The 23093-nt window shown below is 39.6% G+C and overlaps 1 protein-coding gene, 1 long non-coding RNA gene and 1 pseudogene across 50 annotated transcripts in view; 2 read left to right on the top strand and 1 right to left on the bottom strand.

The window, feature by feature from the left end:
- ZNF438 (zinc finger protein 438) overlaps positions 1–23093 on the top strand; it is a 198718-nt gene that overhangs the window by 149033 nt on the left and 26592 nt on the right. For 40 of the 49 annotated variants that reach the window (XM_084980129.1, XM_021064202.2, XM_084980119.1 and 37 more), the window contains one exon: positions 20537–20604. In XM_084980129.1, coding sequence (XP_084836255.1) covers positions 20568–20604 — 37 coding nt within the window. In that variant the 5' untranslated portion in view covers positions 20537–20567. Of the gene's footprint in view, positions 1–17325; positions 17974–20536; positions 20605–21316; positions 21474–23093 lie in introns of those variants that run through there. The other 9 variants (XM_084980125.1, XM_084980106.1, XM_084980110.1 and 6 more) reach the window with 3 other exon arrangements.
- On the top strand, positions 3746–10320 carry LOC146399488 (uncharacterized). The gene is made up of 2 exons (XR_014817865.1): positions 3746–5903; positions 7617–10320. It is a non-coding gene; the product is annotated as an uncharacterized LOC146399488 (long non-coding RNA).
- On the bottom strand, positions 16149–17753 carry LOC100519509 (protein MEMO1 pseudogene; annotated as a pseudogene).

Below are 23093 nucleotides of genomic sequence, written 5' to 3'. Positions count from 1 at the left end.
GCCTCTGTGCGTGATGGTATTTGTTTTACTGCTGAATGTCATTTGTTACCAGATGGTGCAATTCTCTTTTGAAACGCTTTCGTCTTTTTTTAAAATGTGTTTCATTGAAGTATCGTTGATTTACAATGTGGTGCTAATTTCTGCTGTACAACAAAATGATCTGTCATACATATGCATCCATTCTTTTCCATATTCTGTTCCATTATGATTTATCACAAGATATTAACTGTAGTCCCCTGTGCTATATGGTAAGACCTTGTTGTTTTCCATCCTATGTGTACTAGTTTGCATCTGCTAATGCCAAGCTCTCAGTCTTTCCCTCCTTCACCCTCCTCCCACTCAGCAACCACAAGTCTGTTTTCTATGTCTGTCAGTCTATTTCTGTTTTGTAGATAGGTTCGTTTGTGTCATATTTTAGATTGCACATATAAGTGATAGCCTATGGCATTTGTATTTCTCATTCTGACTTCATTTAGTATGATAATCTCTAGAACCATCTGTGTTCATTCTTTTTTATGGCTGAGTAATATTTCATTGAATATATGTACTATATCTTCTTTATCCATTCGTCTGTCAGTGGACATTTAGGTTGTTTCTAAGTCTTAGCTATTGTGAATGGTGCTGCTGTGACCATTGGGTGCATGTATCTTTTCAAATTATCATCTTCCAGATAGATGCCCAGGGATGAGATTGCGAGATCATATGGCAGTTCTATTTTTACTTTTTTAAGGAACACCTATTGTGTTCCCCATGGTGGTTGCACCAGTTTATATTCCCACCAACAATGTAGGAGGGTTCCCTTCTCTCTGGCATTTTTTTATCTCTGGCATCATGTCACTTTTTATGATGAGCATTCTAACTGGTGTAAGGTGGTACCTCACTGTAGTTTTGATTTTGAAATGTTTTCATCTTTATCATGGTGCTAACATCACCAGATAGAGTGATTCATTCTTGTAGCATTGAGAAGCCAAGCTGGAGTCTCCAAAGAGGCTCTGTTTGATACAGAAAAAAAAAACAAATATTTTTGTTATAACCTTTATCTTTTATATTTGAATAAATAAGGAATGGAAGAATGCCTATTTGTTGAAACTCGTCCAAAACTTGGGTCTTTTTAGACTTAACTAAAATACACTGAGACCTTTTAACAGGAGAACATCATTGCCAAACTACTGCATGGAGAGACAATGCTGGAGTTGTTACTGGTAGGTAATGACCCTTAAAACAATGTTAAAATATCTGAAACCTCCCAATCCTGCTACTAGAGAAACTGAGGAAACTTGGACATTTTTACATTTACATCAGATAATTTTTAAGTCATTTTAGGAGTGGTTCAGTCCTTCTAAAAGCATAACCAGGAAGTCTGTAGAGATCAAAGGGAATTTATTACTGAAAAAATTAACTTAGTCACTTATCTTTCACTCTAAGTTATGGAAAAGTATAGTAATGGCAAAATTAATCAGATATCACTTCAGATTTCAAAAATCACTATTCATTTGAAAAATGACTCCAAATTTTAGAAACTCAACTATTGAAAATAACACATTTAAGGGGCATGAAATGTACTAGATGGAACTGTGCAAATATTGTTGAATAATTTCTAACACTATTGTTTTTACAGAATTATTGACATTTATTCATTCAATAAGCATTTTTAAACCTTATTTACAAACCAGGCGCTTCTAGGTTCTGGAGATAGAAAGATAAATATGGCACTGTTTGCTGCCATCAAGAAATTCACACATGTAAGGAGGAAATGAACAGCTTTAAACAGATGCTATGTCCACAGAGAGCCAGTCAAAATATGTTGAAAGATAATGAACAAATCAGTGGAAATTTCTTGAGTTGGCTGGGTAGACATTGCAGAGCATTTGAGTAGAAACTGCATCATGTCCTTGCTAGAGAGGCTGGGCTTTATCTCGTGGACAACAGGGAATCAGTGAAGGACTTGAAGCATGGGAAAAGCGTAATTTGATTTGCATTAAAAAGACTCTTCATGGACTACTGGGTAAAGATGACAGTGGAACTCAATTGAAATACTCAAAGATAAAGTTAAAGAATTTTTCCAGAAAGAGCAAAAATAAAAGAGGTGAAGGGGGTGGGGAGTATAACAGTCCAGGGAGGGTAAGCATCTGAATAAGAAGAGTTCAGAGGAAAAAGAACAGAGAAGGATAAGTTAGGAAATCTCAGAAAAATAACTGAAGAAAATATCCCAGGGAGTTCCCTGGTGGCCTAGTGACTAAGAACTTGGAATTGTAACTGCTGTGGCGCGTATTTGATCCCTGCCTCAGGTGCAGTCAAAAAGTAAAAAATAAAAATCCCAGGATCTAAAATACAAGAGTTTCCAGATCAAAAAGACCAACCAAACACTTGGCAAATGGATGATACACACTTCATTGTGAAATTTCTGAACATTGTTTCCAAGAGAAAAAAATAATACCGATTACATACACAAATAGCTTTGGATCTCATAACAGGGCATTGGAAACCAGAAGATAGTGGAAATTTCAACCTGGAATTCTATGCTCAGAAAAATTATTAAGCAAAATTTTGGGGTTTTTTTTTTTCCTTTTTTTTTTTTTTTTTCTTTTTTTCTTTATAGGGCCACACTTGTGGCATATGGAAGTTCCCAGGCTAGGGGTTGAATCGGAGCTGGAGCTGCAGGTCTACACCACAGCCACAGCAATGCTGGATCCGAGCCGCATCTGTGAACTGTGCCACAGCTTGCAGACCCTTAACCCGCTGAGCCAGGGCAGGGATCGAACCCACATCCTCACAGAGACTATGTCAGGTCCTTAACCTGCCGAGCCACAACGGGAACTCCTAAGCCAGACTTTTGTTGATTGAGAGATGGAGAAATGGAGAGAAATCTTGATCCTTCACAGTGGGGCATCGTTATGTAAAACTGAACCATGAAGTAAGCTTATGAGCATGTGGTTGTCGTATCCAGAGGTATAAATACCAGAATGATCAGCTCTAAGAATTCAAAGTGCTTCTTTCTGGGAAGGGAAAAAAAAAGAAGAAATTCCTCTGGGGATCTAAGGTATAGCTTGGTGACTTTGATACTATGTTATGTTCTTGAAATTTGCCAAAAGAGAAGACCTTACCTGTCCTCACCACAATTTAAGTGTTCTTACTACAGGGAGGGGTGGGGAGTAACTGTATGAGGTGATGGGTATGTTAATTACCCTGTGGTAATCATTTTACCCAGTAGACAGATGTCACATTGCAGACATTCAGTATTCACAGTTCTGTATGTCAATTAATTAGACCTCAACAAATTAAAAATAATTTTAGGAGGCAGGAGCTGCATTTAGTTTGCAGGTAGCCAAGTGGAGATAGGTAGTAAGCAGAGACCATTTTACCCTGGAACCCAGGACCCGATGTACAAATTTAGAGTTATGGTTAGAGTCTCAGGAGTTGCAGTCATGTAATAGAAAATGTGAGAAGGGGGGAAAGAGTGAGAGTGTAAGGCGAGAATATATTTTCCTGGATAGATTTTTATTAAGGTAGAAGAATGTCCTTCTACACACTGTAACCTGCCTGGTTCAGCCATATATGGAACACATGAAGACAAATATTTCTACATGCTTGGCTTCCACAAGGGTAAATGATTAGATTGCTCAGTTGGAAATGGCGTTGTTTGCATTTCCAGGTATATTCTAAAATATTCCCCCTGTTTTCTCTTGGAAATCCTGAAGATAACAATAATCTTTTTTTTTTTTTTTTTTTTTTTTTTTTGCCTTTTGGAAGAACCCTGGAGAACTTCATTACCATTTATAATACCCTGTGTTTTGAATAGTTTCTTTACAAAGTGTTTGCCACACACAATATCTAGTTTAATCCTTTCTTCAAGCCTAATGGGTTAGGTAGTATTAGCAATCTGTTTCTAATGTATTGGGAACAGAAACAGACAAAAAAAATTTTTTTTTCAATGATGTGTTCAAGATCTCACCTCAAGATGTTTTCATTAAAACCATACATCCACCTGCTCGGTTCACTGAACTTTTTAATGCATTGCACAGTTGAGGCTGGGCTGGAATGTGGTCTTGAACATTAAGGATCAGTCTAGTCTTTTAAGGTTTCGGTTTGGGAAAGAGTAGGGAGTATCTGGTGAGACCACCTTAGTGACAGGTCTAAATTAGGGCAAGTGGGATGACTGCCAGAGTTTCCCCACCTCTCAGCAGAAAAGAATTTGCCTTGGAGGGACTTAAACAAACTAGTCCCCCAGGACAACTCTGTAAAGCATTTTATTTTGTCAGTGGCTGACATCAGAAAAATCTGATTTTAAAAGGCTCCTTTTTTAATTTTATTGATCAGTAGTTGATTTACAATGTTCTGTTAGTTTCAGGTGTATAGCAGAGTGACTCAGTTATACAGATACACATATCCATTTTTTTTTTCAGATTCTTTTCCACAATATTGACTATAGGTCCTGTGCTATGCAGTGGGTCCTTGTTACTTATCTATTTGACATATAAGATTGTGTGTTTGTTAATCCCAAACTCCCAATTTATCCCTCCCTCTGTGTTTCTGCTTCGGTAACCATAACGTTGATTTCAAAATCTTTGAGTCTGCTTCTGCTTTGTAAATAAGTTCTTTTGTATCATTTTTTCTTAGATTCCAAGTATAAGTGATGCCATATGATATTTGTCTTTCTCTGCTGACTTACATTGGGGTGCATGTATCTTTTTGAATTATGGTTTTCTCCAGATATATACCCAGGAGTGGGATTGCTGGATCATAGGGTAATTCTATATTTAGTTTTTTAAGGAACTTTTATGTTATTCTCCATGGTGGGTGCACCAATTTACATTCCCACCGAGAGTGTAGGACCCTACACTCTACACCTTTCCAGCATTTATTATTTGTAGACTTTTGGGTGATGGTCATGCTGACTGGTATGAGGTGATACTTCTTTGTACATCTGATTGTTGCAGCACTAATATTCCTCAGCCATATAAAAAGAACAAAATAATGCCATTTGCAGCAACATGGATGGCCCTAGAGATTATTTTACTAAGTGAAGGAAGTCGGACAGAGCAAGACAAAAGAGACTCTTTTTTATTGAACCCATTAAGCAGTAAGCAGCCACTTGGGGATGAAGATTGTCAAATACATTATATGAATGCAAATGTTAAGATAAGCAGTCAAGAATTTTCTAAATGGATCAAAATTTATTCTGTACATTATCTTTTACCTTTTCTAATCCTTTAGTACCAATTTTATTATTTGTTTCTTAAATAAGACAGATTGAGATGGGAATAAACATTTATTATAGTTGAGCAAATGATAACTACTGCTGCTAGAATTTATATACCATAAGATTATAGTATTTTTTAAATTATGCTTTAAATTTCTGGGGTCCTCATTTATGTAAAGCTCTTGAGAGACTTGAATTCCATCATTGCTTAGACAAGGTTTTTTGAAATCAGTGAAATATAGCACAACTACTTTAAAAACAGGCAGTTGCTCGTAAAGTTATACCACTCAGCACTTTCATGCTAGACTTTCATCCAAGAGATGGGAACACCTTTATCTACCCAAAGACTTGGATACAGTATTTATAGCCATTTTATTCATGAGAGCCAAAAACTGGCAACTACTCGAATGCTCAAATATGGGTGAGTGGATCTGCAACTGTCTTATAGTCAGTTGATGGACTACCATTCCACAAGAGAAATGATGTACTAATATGCACAATAAAAAGCAGATGCCGTTTGATTTATATGAAATGATATGCAATTCTGGAACAGACAAAGCTAATCGATGCTTGACAGAAAGCATCAGTGATAGCTTGGGGCCAAGGAATAGGGCAGAGGGATTGACTATAAAAGAACACAGGGGGTCAGTTCTCCTTGTGGCACAGCAGGTTAAGAACCTGACTAGTATGCATGAGGACACGGGTTCGATCCCTGGCCTCGCTCAGTGAGTTAAGGATCTCGTGTTGCTGCAAGCTGTGGTATAGGTCACACATGTGGCTCAGATCCAGTGTTGCTGTGGCTCACAGCTGGCAGCTGCAGGTCTGATTCAACCCTTAGCTTGGAAACTTCCAAATGCCAGAGGTGTGGCCCTAAAAGGAAAAAAAAAAAAAAGAACACAGGGGAACAGGGGAACACTTGGAAGTAAAGGGGGAATGAATGACATTGATGTTCTATTTTTTTGTGTGTGTGGTGTACCCAGGATTTATTTTAATTGGGTGGTAAAATTACAGATGCAGAGACAACTGCATATGAAAGAAGAATTTGTTACTTAAAATTCCCAAGAGAGGGGGCATGCCAGCATTGGACCACATGGGGAAGGTCCAGACATCTGTAACGTCCAGACGTTACATGGCAGAAGGAGACAAGGAATCCCATGTAACTCCAGCAGACAGCACCTGGACCAGTGCAGGAAACCAGTTATATCAAGGAAGCAAGTTTCAACTGACTTGGTACACACTTGTGTGGGTTCATGAGAGGGAAAAACAGTGGGAAGATGGAGAGGAATGGAGACTCTGAACACAGTAGAGCAGGACCATGTGTATGAATTTAGGAACCAGGCATCCTTGGCCAATTGATTCTGGCTCATCCCAGTGACCCTGAGCAAGTACCTTAATTTCTTTGAGCCTCAGTTTCCTTTCCTCCTTCCTTCCTTCCTTTCTCTCTCTCTCTTTCTTCTTTTTTGGCCACACTCACGGCATAGGGAGATTCCCAGGCTAGGGGTCTTGTCAGAGCTGTAGCTGATGGCTTATGCCACAACCACAGCAACTGAGATCCGAGCTTCATCCGCAACCTACACCATAGTTCATGGCAATGCCAGATCCTTAACCCAACACTAGGGATCAAACCCACGTCCTCATGGATGCTAGTGGGTTCGTTAACCACTGAACCATTATGGGAATTCCTCTTTCTTTCTTTCTTTTTTTAAATTCATTTTTGGCCATCCCATAGCATATGGAGTTCCTAGGCCAGGGATCAGATCTGAACCACAGTTGCTACCTATGCCATAGCCATGGCAACGCTGGCTCTTTTTAACCCACTGTGCTGGGCCAGATATTGTACCTGCGTCCTGGCGCCACAGTAGGAACTCCTGAGCCTCAGTTTCTTGACAGATGATGACAGTGCTGGTTCTCTATGAGGATAGGAGGCGTGTGTGTATGTAAATTATTTTGTAGATCCAGCACATAGTAAGCATTCAGTGCAGAAGTGCTAGTGTAGCAGGTGAACCTGTGATCTGTGGTTCACTAAATGGCTGTAGCCTCGGACCTAAGATCTGTAGGACACTCACTGTGCAGTGCTTGAAGATCCAGAACCATGTTATCACAATAGTATCAAAGCCAGAGGAAGGCAGCTGAGGACAGCTGCCCAATCAGTGGTGGGTTAGTAGCATTATCTTAATAGGTAAAGAAGAGCCTGTTACCCACGATGACCAATGGTTTGTTTGGGTTTTTGTTTTTGTTTTGTTTTTGTTTTTGTTTGCTTTTTAGGGCTGAACCTGCGGCATATAGAAGTTCCAAGCGAGGGGTCAAATTGGAGCTGTAACTGCCGGCCACAGCAACACGGGATCTGAGCCGCATCTTCACCCTGTACCACACCTCATGGCAGTGGTGGATCCTTTCACCCACTGAGTGAGGCCAGGGATCCAACCCGAATCCTCATGGGTACTAGTTGGATTCGTTTCCACTGCACCACAATGGGAATTCCATGACCAATAGTTAGACACCCCAAGACATTATTGCCTTTCTGTTTTTTCGTATTTCAAATTCTCCTGACCAAATTCATTATATTTGGATGTTTATCTGAGTGATAATATGTCCGTCAGGTGATGTATGACATGTTTATTCTCTAGGAAATAGTTCCCTGGAAGTAATTATCTAATATTAATATTAATATTAAATTCCCTTAATCATCTAGAGTAACACCCACAGTGCAGCTCTGGGAGGTGCCCTCATCCACACACGAGAGCACACACACGGGAGCACACACTTAAACACACACTCAGCTGTAGGTTAATGTTAACATGCTTACTGAGCATGGAGCAAATGATTTTCATTTATTCTGTAAGATCTCTTAATCTATATTAAGAAACCCTGTCAAGGCAGCAAAGCAAAGATGAAGCAATGTGTGCCTTAGGTTTCCTCGACCAGGAATAAACGGAAGATCTCCATTTCCAGCCCCATCAAGCTGTCCCTTCTCAAGGAACCAATTCACCTCATTTTCATTTCTAATCCACCCCCATTTAAATATGACATATTAACCAAAACTAAAAGTAACCGTGTGAGTGATTTATAAAACATACGATATTAAGTCTTATAATCAATGGCATTCAGTCACTGCATTCTTTCATCTTTGTTCCTTTCCAGTAGATTTTTCTACTTAAGGTACTTTTCAGCATTCAAGTGACAAAAGCTTGGTTATAATTATTAGAAATTCTATAGACTGTGAAAGACACAGTGGCTGCCAGTGCTATGTCATGGTACCTTGAGTAAAGATGCCTGTTGTCTGCTTGCGTGATCTTTGCAAAATACTGATAGATCTTATTTGACTTTTTAATGCATCTTTTCCTCTATAACATTTATATAATGGCCTTCTATTTCCAGCCCAAGCAATGATGCAGTATTGTAATTATTCAGGTATTCTCTTTAATAAGCACTAAGTGTATTTATTATACAATTTTTTCATTTTTCATAATTACAATAGAATTAAGTACAATCGTTATGTAGCCGAAGATAACAGACTCCATTTGAGTGATTTTCTACTTTAAATACCAAGATACTGGGGGTATATAGGTGAAATTATTTTAATGGCATTCCAAAGCAATTAAAATAAAAACTTGATTTTTGTTTTGTTTTGTTTTCAGTTGCAGAGCTCATTGGGGAAACTTAGCAATATATCCATGAGCATAAAAAGGCAATTTAAATAGCAACTTAATTCCTCACTCAGAGATAGCCATTTTTAATCTTTGAAAGTTTTTTTCATGTGTATGGGAGAGGGAATTGAACCTTACCACGCTAACCAACCCCTCTCACACAAAAATGGGTGCTAAGCATTTTTCATAATTTTAAATATTTTAAGAAACATTGTTTGTAATAGTTTTATTACAAAAATATATCGTGACTTAAGGGCTTTATATTTTGTATGTATCTTTAATGGCACCCTGAAAAAAAAAATTTAAAGGTAAGGAGGAGGATGAGAGTCAAGACGGCAGTACATAGCTTTGCATGTTATCATGATGATTTTCTGAAGTGGGAGGACGGTGTAGAGCAAAAAGAATGTACAACTTTAAGGCTCAGTGTGCATATTGCAAAAATAGCCCCTGGACAGTTTGCATGCCACCCTCTGCAGATTTTTTGCAAGAGTGTATTGTTTTATCTTTTTTTGTTGTTTTCACCAATGTGTAGGCAAAGACATTTTATTTTTGAAATTTGCGTTTCTTTGATTATTAGTAAGGCTGGACATCCTAATGACTACTAATTTGTCTTCTTTCAGAAGTTTCTGAAGTCTGATAGTTCTGTGGAGTACTTTCTCACTCTTACTGATTCGTTTATATGAGACCTGACACAAGGGCCATGTCTACCAGTCCTCGCATCTCAAAGACTGTTTGTTAAATGAATAAGTGGATGATTTACTCATTTAAATGGATAAACGGATGATCTGTTTTATTCATTTAAATGAGTAAAATTAATTAATTGAATAAAATAAATGTGTAAAATATTCATTTAAATGACTACATAGATGACTGTTAAATCAGTAAAGGGATGATCTGTTTTCTATTTTTTCCCAATATTATTTGCCCTAATTTTTGAAAGCTATGTTAAGATGTAATTGGCATACAATAAATTGCACCTATTTAAAAGGTAGTGTGATATGTTTTGCTGTGTGTAAGACCCATGAAACCATCCCCATGATTAATGCAATGACTGTATCTTCATGTATCCTTCATCCTAGTAGGTGCCCACTAATAGGTTCTTTCTCCCAACCCTCCCTGTCTCCCTGTGCTCAGAAAATATTGGTCAGCTTTTTGTCACTATAGCTCGCATTTTCTAAAGCTTTATGTAAGTGAGGTCATAAAATCTGTACTCTCTTTTCATCTGCCTTCTTTCATGCAACCCAATGTTTTTGCAGATTCCTCTATATTGTAGGGTGGATCAATCATTTATTCCTTTACATTGCCGAGTAGTCTTGAGTGGATATACCACAGTTTGTTTAACTGCTCACCTGTTACATAGCCATTGGGGTTGTTTCTGGTTTGGGGCTGCTATAGATAAAGCTTCTGTGAACAGTCTTTGTACATACAGCAGAAATGATCACAACACTGTAAATCAACTATACTTCAATAAAACTTTATAAACAATGAAAAAAAATTCTTTGTACATATACTTTCTTTTCTCTTGGGTAAGTAGGGAGGAATGGCTGGATCATATGAAAGATGTAGCTTTAACTTATGGAGTTCCCTGGTGGCTCAGCAAGTTAAGGATCCAGTGTTGTCACTGCCGTGGCTCTGGTTATAGATGTGGCACGGGTTCAGTCCCTGGCCTGAGAACTTCCACATGCCATGGACACAGCCAAAAAAAAAAATTCTTATGAAGAAAATACCAAACTATTTTTCAAAGTAATGGTACCTTTTGACATTACCACCAGCAAGGTATAAGACTTCCACTTGCTCTACATTCTTGCCAACACTTGGTATAGTCTTTTTTAAAAGTTTTAGCCTATCTAATAGGTGTGTGGTGGTATCTCTTTGTAGTTTTAACTTACATTTCTTTAATAACTAATGATGTTGAGCATCTTTTTATGTCTTTATTTGCAAGCCAGATATTTTTTAGTAAAGTATCTCTTCATAACTTTTGCCTATTTTTTTTAATAGAATGCTTTTTTTCTTTCTTATTATCGAGTTTTGAGAGTGTTTATGTTCTGGATATAATGTCTTTATGTGTTTATTACTTGCAATTATTATTTTCTCCCACTCTGTGCCTTTTCTTAATAGTTTTTTTTTCTTCACCTTTTTTTTTTTTTTTTTTTTTTTTTTGGCTGCACCCGTGGCATATAAAAGTTCCCAAGCCAGGGATCGAATCTAAACCACAGCTGTGACCTGCACCACAGCTATAGCAACACCAGATCCTTAACCCACTGCGACATGCCAAAGATTGAAGCTGCATCTCCACAGTGACCCAAGCTGCTGTGGTCAGATCCTTAACCCACTGTGCCACAGCAGCAACTCCTTAATAATGGGGGTTTTTGGTTGGTCGGTTGGTTGGTTTTGGTTTTTTATCATCTTTTAAAGTTATATTGAAGTATAGTTGATATACAATGTTGTGATAATTTCTGCTACACAACAAAATGATTCAGTTATACATGTACACACATCCATTCTCTTTCAGATTCTTTCCCCATAAAGATTATCACAGAATATTGAGTAGAATTCTCTGTGCTCTACAGCAGGTCCCCATTGGTCAGTCATCCCTATGCCAGTCCCGAACCCCAATCCATCCATCCTCCTCTCCGCCGGTCCCCTTTGGTAACCATAAGTTTTTCAAAGTCTAAGTCCATTTCTGTTCTGCAAGTAAGTTCATTTGTATCCTTTTTTTTTTAATTCCGCATATAAGTCATATCATATGATGCTTGTATTTCACTAACTTCACTTAGTATGAGAATCTCTAGGCCCATCCATGTTGCTGCAGATGGCATTATATCATTCTTTTTTGTAGCTGAGTAATATTCCATTGTATAGATGTACCACAGCATCTTTAGCCATTCCTCTGTTGCTTCCATGTCTTGGCTATTGTAAATAGTGCTGCTATGAACATAGGGGTGCATGTATCTTTTTGAATTATGGTTTTCTCTGGATAGGTGCCAGGAGTGGGATTACTGGACCATAAGGTAGTTCTATTTGTAGTTTTTTGAGGAACCGCCGTACTGTTTTCCACAGAGGTTGTACCAATTTACATTCCTACCAACAGTGTAGGAGGGTTCCCTTTTCTCCACACCCTCTCCAGCATTTATTGTTTGTAGACCTTTTGTTGATGGCCATTCTAGCTGGTGTGAAGTGATACCTCATTGTAGTTTTGATTTTCATTTCTCTAATAATTAGTGATGTGGAGCATCTTTTCATGTGCCTATTAGCCATCTGTATGTCTTCTTTGGAGAAATGTCTGTTTTGTTCTTCTGCCCATTTTTTGATTTTTTTTTTTACATTGAGTGGTATGTGTTCTTTGTACATTTTGGAAATTGATCCCTTGTCATTCACTTCATTTGCAGATATTTTCTCCCATTCTGTGGGTTGTCTTTTCATTTTGTTTATGGTTTTCTTTGCTGTGCAAAAACTTTTATGTTTAATTAGGTTCCATTTGTTCACTTTTGTTTTTATTTTTATTACCCTCGGAAGTGGATCTGAGAAGATATTACTATGGTTTATGTCAGAGAGTGTTTGGCCTATGTTTTCCTCTAAGTTTTTGTGGTTTTTTTTGTTTTTTGTTTTTGGTCTTTTTTTGCCTTTTTCTAGGGCTGCACCCACGGCATATGGAGGTTCCCAGGCTAGGGGTCAAATCGGAGCTGTAGCTGCTGGCCACAGCCACAGCCACAGCAACGCGGGATCTGAGCCTCATCTGTGACCAACACCACAGCTCACAGCAATGCCAGATCCTTAACCCACTGAGCAAGGCCAGGGATCGAACACGCATTCTCATGGTTCCTAGTTGGATTCGTTAACTACTGAGCCATGACGGGAACACCTAAGTTTTTTTTTAAGAGTAAATGTTTTTAACTTTGGAGTCCAATTTATAAGTTATCTTGTGGATTATACTTTTAGATGCCTATCTAAGATATCGCGGCATGATGAAAAGCCATAGTGTTTTAAAGTTTTGTGGTTTTAGGTTTTATGTTCGAGTGTATGATGCCTTTTGGATTTGGATGTTGTGTGAAGTATGTCTCAAAGTTTTGTTCTTTGCATATGGATATCCAATAGTCCAAGCAGCATTTGTTTAAGTGACTGTCTTTTCTTTACTGATTTTCCTCTGCACCTTCATGAAAAATCAGTTGCCCATATATGTGTGGGTTTATTTTTGGACTCTCTGTTTGGGTCCATTGATCTATTTGTCTATCTTTACACTGTCTCAATAGTTTTGACTTTATAGTAAGTCTTGAAATTGATGTTATCCTTCAACTTTTGTCTTTTTTTTTTTTTAATTTTAACTGTTTATTTGAAACAGACAGTTCCAGAGACAGAAGATTAGTCGTGACAACAGCTTCTCACTACAACACAAGGGCAGGCATGGCTCACTGAAGGGACAGGCCAGGCGCCTCAGAACAATATATACAATTTAAACAGTGGCTAAACTGGTGACAGTTATAAAAACACAAAGAGGAGGCTGGGGAACAGCAAAGCCAACAGGGAAAGAACTGGGAACTTTTGTCTTTTTTTTTTTTTTTTTTTTTTTATCTTTTTGCCATTTCATGGGCCGCACCCTCAGCATATGGAGTTTCCCAGGCTAGGGGTAGAATCGGAGCTGTGGCCACCGGCCTACACCAGAGCCACAGCAACGCGGAATCTGAGCCACGCCCGCAACCTACACCACAGCTCATGGCAACACGGGATCCTTAACCCACTGAGCAAGGCCAGGGATCAAACCCGCAACCTCATGGTTCCTAGTCAGATTCATTAACCACTGCGCCACGACAGGAACTCCTTATTTTTAAAAATGATTTTCACTATTCTAAGTTCTTTGCGTTTCCATGTGAATTTAAGAATAAGTTAGTTAATTTCTACATGTCTATTGGGATTTTAAGATTACACTGAATCTGCAACTCTATTTTCAGAGAATTAGCATTTTAACAATATTGAGTCTTCTGACCTGTGAATATGGTATATATCCCCATTTATTTAGGTCTTTAAAAATTTCTCTTATCATTGTTCTGTGGTTTTCAGTGTTTCACATCTTTCATCATATTTATCCTTAATTATTTCATATTTTTGATGTTGTTACAAATAGCATTTTCAATTTTAACTTCTGATTTTTTGGTTTTAATTTCTGGGTTGTTACCAGTCTATGAAATGTAATTTATTTTTGTATATTGATCTTGCATTCCTTAACCTTGTTAAACTCATTTAGTTGGCTATTTTTATAGATTCCATTGAATTTTCTACAAAGAGAGTCATGCCATCTACAAATAAAGGCAGTTTTATGTCTTATTTTCCAATCTGGATGCATTTTATTCATTTTTTGCTTTATTACATGGGCTAGAACCTCCAAGACAATATTGAATCAATGTGGTGAGAGTAGATATCCTCTTATTTGTGAACTTAGAGGGAAAGCATTCAGTTCTCTTCTGTATGATGTCAGCCATAAGTTTTTCATAAGTTGCCATTTACTGAGTTGAGGAAGTTTCCTTCTGTTCTTACCTTTATTTAGCTTTTTTTTTTTTTTGCTTTTTAGGGCTGCACCTATGGTATATGGAAGTTCCCAGGCTAGGGGTCAAATTGGAGCTATAGATGCTGCCCTACGCCGCAGGCACAGTCACACAGGATCCAAGCTACATCTGCCATCTGCAACCTATACCACAGCTCACGGCAACGCCAGATCCTTAACCCACTGATCAAGGCCAGGGATCAAACCCAGGTCCTCATGGATCCTAGTCGGGTTCATTACCATTGAGCCATGATAGGAAATTTAAAAGATTATTTTTTTTTTTTTAAGGAATGTATGTTGGATTTTGTTACATGCATTTTCTGTATCTACTGAGATAATAGTGTAGTTTTCCTTTTTTTGAATATTAAACAAGTGTGCATTCCTGGAATAACCCTACATGGTCAGAATGTGTTATTTTGAGGGATTTGATTTACTAACATCTTGTTTCTAAGTTTTGCATTTGTGTTAATGAGGCATATCAGTCTGGAGATTTTTTTCCTCCTAGTGGCTTTTTGTCTGATTTTGGTATCAGGATAATGCTGGTCTCATAGAATTAGATAGTTAGAATTTCTCCTTTTCAATTTCTGGAAGAATTTTTGTATAATTGGTATCATTTCTTCCTTAAATGTTCTGTAGAATTCATCAAAGAAACCATCCTGGCCTAGAGTTCTTTAAAGGAAGATTTTTAACTAAAAATTCAGTTTCTTTGAAAATACAGAGTTCACTTTTTGAGTGGGCATTGATAGTTTGTATCTTTCAGGAAAATAATTCATTTTATTTAAATCATCAGATTATTGCCAAAATGTTACTTGTAATGGACGCTTTTATCTTTTTAATAGCAGTGGTATCTGTAGTGATGTCACCACTCTCATTCCTGATACTGGTCATTTGTGTGTTCTTTCTCCTGATTAATTTCACTAAAAGTTCGTCAACTTTATATATTCTCAAAGAATCTGATTCTGATCTAATTAATTTTATCTCTTTTTTCTCTTGTCCATTTCACTTAACATCGTCTTTGATTACTTATTTCCTTCTACTTAATTTGGGTTAAATGAACTTTTCTAGTTTTTAAGGTGGAAATTGAGGTCATTGACTTGAGAACAGGTCTTTTCTCTTTATTAGCAACTAAAATAGAAGGTATCTGTTGTACAACATGGGTAGTAATTGACCATAACTGGAGATTTATTATATTCTAATACAGATCATTTATAAATACAATTTCTTTATTAAAAAGCTTCCACCCTTTTTGTTTGTGTACAATTTGCAAAACTATTCTGAAAGAGGAGTATAGGCACACACATCTGCAAAGAGTGCAAATTTAGGATATGTAAATGCTTTACAAGTTACTCTCAGCAGTTCCCATCATGGCTCAGCAGAAGCAAATCTGACTAGTATCCATGAGGATGCAGATTCAATCCTTGGCCTCGCTCAGTGGGTTAAGGCTCTGGCGTTGCCATGAGCTGTGGTATAGGCCGCAGACTCTACTCAGATCTGGCGTTGCTGTGGCTGTGACGTAGGCCAGCGGCTACAGCTCCGACTTGACCACTAGCCTGGGAACATCCATATGCTGTGGGTGCAGCCCTAAAAAAGACAAAAACAAAATAAAACAAGCAAACAAATGAGAACAAGTTACTTTCAAAAAACTGACAGCCACAACTGGTCCTTTACATTGCCTTTTTTGATCAAAATATTTTGAGGCCAGCCTTCCTTCCACTGCTCTAAACTATAAAGCACTGTTTTAATGAGCTGAAATTAAGGATACCTACTAAAAAAGAAGAGAAGAAAATTCTATTAGTTTGAGTTTCAGAATTCCCCCGAACCAGGACCAGTATCTTGGTAAGGGTTCAGTTGGGGCCCTGGACAGAGAATGAGTCTGTGCAGGTGGCATCCCTGAGGATTCAGAGCTTTGGTGAACAGTGAGTGCTCCAGCTACTTAACTCACTGATCTGTCTGGCCAGTTTCTATACTGGCTTGACTGGGCATAATTCAAAAAGGAGAAGCTCATGTTCATTCTTCTGTAGCTCTGTGATAGCACTTAATAATACCCAAATGGGATGTCTTCCACATTATAGTATGATGGTATTTCTTCAAGTGAAAGGGTCTAATTGTTCTATAATACTCATACCCATTTTATCTAGATGTTCACAGGATCTATAAATCTCCCCCTAGGATTCATCATAGTAACTGTAACAGAACCTTTGACCCCCACTGGCAGAAATCAGAAAAAAAAAAACCACAAAGAGATTATTAGGATCCGCTAGATATTTACTGAAGAGTTTTCTGAATTCCTGTTCTTTTGACTCAGTCAGCTCTAACCAACACAGGAATAATGGTAAACTCATCCATGGCTTTCCATGGCTTTAGCTGCATAAGGCAAATGCATTTCAATACTGTGTTCATCTTCATCTGTCTGCAGAGACATGCGTTCAAACATTCCTTTCTTCCATAGTTCTCTGTAAATCTTTTGGTCAGTACCAAGATCATACAGAGGTGTCATGCACACACACACACACACACTGAAAAGTGCACATTGAGAAAGGGACACATGATGAGAAGGCCCAAGGATGAAAATGCTCCAGGAAATAGATGGATCCACTTGTTTGAAGCATGAGCAGCATGAGACCCACGGTAGGAATATCCAGCATGGGGTGCAGCAGTGGCTGCAGCAGGTCTTTTTGTTGACTGTACTTGTGAAAGCCAACCTTCTAGCTGTGCATTCGGCCTGAGACTGTGTACCAGCTTCCCCTCCCCCCTCCCCCCCCCCCCCCCCCGTGCGACTGCTTCCCAGCAGACCACTTGGGTTGGACATCCTGGCGCCTGTGCCGCCTATGTTGCACGAGGATGAATGAGGAGGCGGCTGCAGGAGCGGCTCCGCCAGGGGAGGAGACAGCACGGACCCAGCCCAAGAGGAGGCGGTAGCGGGGAGGGGATCCGCCCGGCCCAGGAGGAAGAGGAGGAGGAGATGGCAACCGGGGCAGTGACGGCGGCGGCAGCAACAATCATTACAAACTCTGGCGACCGCCGGAAGATGAGGCCCGTGGCCGCTTTACCAAAGCCCGGAAAGCCCTGGCCCCGGCCCCCGGAGTTGCCGCGGCTCCGCAACTCGAGCGGCTTCCGCTGAGCCGCCCCCACGGCCTCCTTCCCCTCGCGGCCGGCCTCCACCCGGAGCCAACACCAGTGACCCCACCTCCGCGACTCCGCGCCCTGGCCCTCCCCCCACCCCCCGCGGGACTCCCCGCCTCCACCCCACCCCACCCCGGGGGCGCTCCTGCCCGCTCGGCCCGGCCCGGCCCGCTGGCCCCGCCCGGCCCCGCTCTTCGGCCGCCGCGCGGCGAGGTTAACGGCGGACACCGGACAAGCCTGACAGCATCTGGGGTCAGGCGGCCCCGCAAGGAGCAGCGGCGGCTGCTGCTCTGTGCACACAAAAGCCCAGGGCCAGGGCCTGAACAGGGAAGGCAGCCCGAGAAGAGCCAATGCTTCCTTACTCGCCACTTTCTTACTTGCCACTCCAATAGGTCTTTTCTCATGTAGATGCTCAGTGCTCTAAATTTCCCCCTCTGTACTGCTTTGATGGAATCACACACATTTTGGTAGGTTGTGTTTGCATTTCATTCAGTTCAAAACACATTCTAATTTTCTTTTTGATTTCTCCTTTGACCCATAGGTTATTTATAGGTGCGTGATTTAGTCAACCCATGTTCAGAGAGTTTCCAGATATAGTTCTGTTATTTTGGCTTCTTTTATTCCACTGAGGTCAGAGAACATACCTTATATGATTTGAACCCTCTTAAGTGTATTGAGTCTTGTTTTTATGACCCAGAATATGGTGTCTTAATAAAAGATGTCATGTGCATTTGCAAACAATGTGGAATCTGTTGTTTTGGGTGGAATGTTCTGTAACTGTCAATTAGATCAAGTTGGTTTATAGGGTCATTCAAATCCCCAGAGTCCTTAGTGATTTTCTCTCCACTGCTTTTATTATTATTAATTATTCTGTATTTCTCCTTGCAGTTCTGTCCGTTCTTGCTTTATATATTTTGGAGCTCAGTTATTAGGGACATAAATATTTAGGATATTTATGTCCTTTGAATGAGTTGTCCTTTTTTAATTATGAAATTATAAATGTTTGGTAATAGTCTTCACTTTTTAATCTGCTTTTTCTGATATAGCCACTCCACCTTTTTTTGACATGTCTAATGTGCTTACAATCCTATGCATTGTAATCTTTATCTTCTATATTATAGTTTATATCTGGAAATTTTTATGTGGGCCTTTTTTTATCTTTCTTGTCTATACTTAACTTTTTGAACATATAAAATACAGCTACATACATAATAGACCTTGGCTGCTAATTCTAACATCGTCGTCAGTTCAGGGTCGGTTCTTACTATTTTCTACACTATGGCTCATATTTTCCTGCCTCTTTGTATTACTTGCTCAATTCTTTATTAGATGTCAAACAGCCTGAATTTTACTTTGTTGGGCGATGGATATTTTTGTCTTTCTATAAATATTCTTGAGCTTTGTTCTAAAAACACAGCTAAGACACTTGGAAACAGTTTGAGCCTTTTAGGTCTTTTAGGGTGTGTTTTGTGAAACCAGAGAAATGCTTGATGTAGGGCTGATTATTCCCTCTTAGTAAAGCAAGATTCTTCTTTGTACTCTACCCAGCATCCTGCGAATCAGGTGTGCTTTTAGTCCAGCTGGTGGGTGCAGGCAATGGTCTCATGCTTCTGGGAGTGTTGGGTGCAGGAGTCTTTGCCTGGCCTCAGGCGGTTCCCTCATCTGCAGGTGCTAATGATCAGCACAAAAGGGAACACCGGATGGGATGGGGACCTTCTTTGCTGCTCTCTCTCTCCAGCTCTTTTCTCTGTTACTCTGGGATTCTCCACCAGGGTTCTCCCTTCCTGCAACCTCACCTGCTTCTCAAAGATCAGTCTTTACGACCCAGTGTCCAGTGTGTTGAACAATTGTTTCATATATTTTATCTGTGTCAGGGTTATTTCAAAAAGGAGAGTAAATCTGGTCTCTGTTAACTCAATCTTGGCTAGAAACAGAACTCATGCCCTTTAATTTTACCTCATTTTCTAATTTAAAAACATTTAAAACTTTTTTAAAGTTTTTTACCTTAATGGCTTCTCTCTTTGGTATCATGCTTAGAAACACCTCTGTGTTTGAAAGCTTATATATTTACCTAAATCTTTTCAAGGACTTTAATTGGTTTATTTGCACATTCAAATAGTTTATTAATATGGATCCCTGTATTCTAGACAATTTGGAAAATAGCTAAAATGGAAAGAAAAACACCTATAATTACATCAACAAGTACGAGGCCATTATACATATTAACATACTTCTTATCATGCGTTTTTTTCTGTGCCTTTGTAATCCTAGTGTGTATGTCATTTAGTGTGTTCACCCACGATATTGAGTCATCAGTATTTTCCATGTTGCCACATCATCTTCAAAATTGCATTTTAACGACTGAACTATATTTCATCAAATGGCTATATTGCAGTTACACTGTTAAACACTGTAGTTATTTTTCTTAGAAGCTAGGGAACCTTAACTTTATCTACTTGCACATCTCCACAACCCTGCAAGGGCAGAGATACAGACACAGCCCCCTTTGCAGTGTGTTGTTGCTTCCCTCTCCAAACCCTTACCAGTGCAATCAGTAAAATCCTGGCTGTATGAAATGAGAAGAAAATAAAAAACTTCAGTTTTCTAATGGTTCAGTCCATTTCTTATTATCATATAGTTGTAAGTAGAAAGGTTTTTTTAAAAGCTTGTAATTTGTGGAGTTCACGTTGTGGCTCAGCAGGTTACAAAACCAACTAGTATCTGCGAAGACATGGGTTAGATCCCTGGCCTTGATCATTAGGTTAAGGATCCAGCATTGCCGTGAGCTATGGTGCAGGTTGCAGATGTGGCTCAAATCCCATGTTGCTGTGGCTGTGGTGTAGGCCAGCAGCTGCAGCTCTGATTCTGCTCAACTCCTGCCTAGCCTGGGAACTTCCACATGCTGCAAGTGCGGCCCTAAAGAGCAATACATAAATAAATAAACAAAAAGATTGTAATTTTTATTTTTGTGTGTGTTAATATGGCATCTCAACTATTTTCTAATGATTTTTTGTGCTTGGTTATTTTTAGGGAAGTTGTTATTCAAGTCAAATACATCATAATGCAGAATTCCTTGTCAGTACCACCAAAAAATCAAGGTAAGATAAACCATGCTTGGGAAAGTGGTCATGTGTGTGGTATAAAGAGTCTAATTGATACATTTAATGTCACTATCCTCTAACCGTAAGATGACTTATTCCTTGGAACTAAGAAAAAAAATTGTAATTATATATGAAAGTTGATTTCCTTTGGTAAATTACTTGAGTGCCCGTGGATTCCTGGTTTACAAGGATACAGCTACTTTATTGCGAGCTTCTTGAGAACGAGGCCATCTCATTGCACACAAAACTCACAGCCCAGCCTGTTAACTGGCACCAAGAGATGTCAAATGAAGTTCCAGGGTATTGGCTTTAATGAAGCAGAATGACATGTTTTAGGGAGAAGGGTGTTTACCGTATATATATATATATATATATATATATATATATATATATTCATGCACATGTATGCACAGATAACACACATGGAGAAAGAGGGGATATTTGCATATATGTTTTTGTCCTATTTCTTCTCGTGTACCCTTTAAAAAAAAAAAAACCTAAGGAAAAAAAAGCACTTCCCCTCCATATGATTTTTTTAAAAAAGAAAATCAGGATTTTTAAACAAGAGTTCCTAAACCTTTCAGAAGAGCAGTTTACAGGTGGAGATAAAGTCATTTCTGAATAAAGAATAATTATGTTTTTCTCAGTATAAAGGGCAAAGTCTAACCTTTAAGAGGAATTCAAATCTTTCCCCTGCCGCTCCAAACAGGAGAGAAGTTTTGAAGAGAGAGAAAAATACTGTCTTTAAATGATTCAAAATTGGGCATCCTTAGCAGAAGGCGTAACTTTCAGTGAATGGAGGGAATTTGCTATAAAGAACCCTTAACTGGAGCAAACATGCTTTGCTCGTTCCAGCAGAAATAAAGGTAATATCCTAACTATAAAGAGCTTGGGATCTGTTTGAAAGTCTTTTTTTCTTTCTTTCTTTCTTTTTACAGCTGCACTTGCAGCATATGGAAGTTCCCAGGCTAGGGGTCGAACTGGAGCTGTAGCTGCCGGCCTACACCACAGCCATGGCAACAGTGGATCCAAACCACATCTGCAGCCTACACCGCAGCTTGCAGCAATGCCAGATCCTTAACCCACTGAGCGAAGCCAGGGATCGAAGCCACAAGGGGAACTCCTGTTTGAAACTCATTTCTGTCACTGAATTGCATAATCTTAGGTACATCACTTGACCTTAAGCTTCTCATCTATGAATCTATAAAATGAAGGCAGTGAGTCCTACCCTATAGGTTACATGGAGATTAAAGGAGATGCTCTATGTAAATCACCCCACGTATTGCTGAGTGCAGAGCAGGCACTTACACGGTGATCGTGGCTCTTGCCCCCTCATGGTGTCTGTTAATATCTGGACTCTCTCCATCTATGGAGGCTGATACAACGCGATGGGCATGTTGGCCTCCTGCTTGGGATGTCTGCCAGCCTTCGACGGCCAAGCCTGACCCAGGGGGACTCCTGGGAAGCGAACACAGAGCAGACCCCCTGGCTTGGCCCTCATCCAGGCCTTGGGCCCTAGGGAAAGGAAGAGTCCTCAAGACCCATACACGCGCTAGCCCTGAACACTAGGGCAGGAAGGGAGGGAGAAAGGAGAGCAGACACTCCTTTGGGTTAAGTAAAAGGGTACGCTGTCCATGAGTACTTCTGCTCTGTACCCTTTGGAAGGCTTCTGCCGTGGTAGGAGCTGATCAAGGGCTTGGCAGTTCAGTATTTGAGCGGGTATCACCTCCTTCCTCAAGCAGGCAAGGAGAGATACGCCTGCATAGAAGAAGGCGTGCTGGACCAGATGTCAGGAAAGCTGGGCTCCTGTCCCGGATCTGCCTCCAACCAGCTCTAGAACCTCAGAGAAGCTATTTTGCCCCTAAGCCTCGGACTCTCCTGTTAGTAAAGCCAGTATTCCTGAGCATTCTTTCCCAGCTCTTAACAGGTCATGAGTCCATGTGAGTAACTAAGCACTGAGCTGCTTGGTTTCTGGCTGATACGGGGAAGTAAAGCTGGTCAGCTCTCACACCCCTCACCTGCTCTACTCCCCTCAAGGCTTGTTTTGTCTTGGTTTCGTGTCTGCCTCTCTGAGCGGTCGTGGAAGCTTGGTTACCTCCATTGACTTGACCAGAATAGAAGATGCCCTCAAGCCTAGCTAAGATGCAGTAGCTCTAGCAAATCCTTCATCAGTCGTTCCTGAGACCAAAGATGCTTAAGCCCCAAACCCAGAATTTGACAGAGAAAGAGATGTGATAACTAAAAGAGCTCAATGAAAATCACGTGTCTCAGTGTGATAGTCACTCCACCTACAACTTTACATCCTTCATTTTATTTAATCCTCACAGTGTTCAATTTTATCTTTCTTTCTCTGATTCAGGGATATTAGAATCATTTACCAACGTCACCAACTAGTTCAGTGACAGAGCTAAGAGTTGAACCTACGTCCATCAAAATTCAACTGTTTGTCCCTTTGTGTCTGTCTCACCGTAAATTTATAAAGAATA

The sequence above is a fragment of the Sus scrofa genome, chromosome 10, assembly GCF_054392235.1.
Source record: "Sus scrofa isolate SSC_HxYL_T2T_F1_AM1 chromosome 10, Sscrofa_HxYL_maternal_Yorkshire_Landrace_v2.0, whole genome shotgun sequence".
In the NCBI taxonomy this organism is placed as follows: domain Eukaryota; kingdom Metazoa; phylum Chordata; class Mammalia; order Artiodactyla; family Suidae; genus Sus; species Sus scrofa.
Note: the sequence above shows the minus strand (reverse complement) of the source record. Positions and strands in the feature narration are given on the sequence as shown.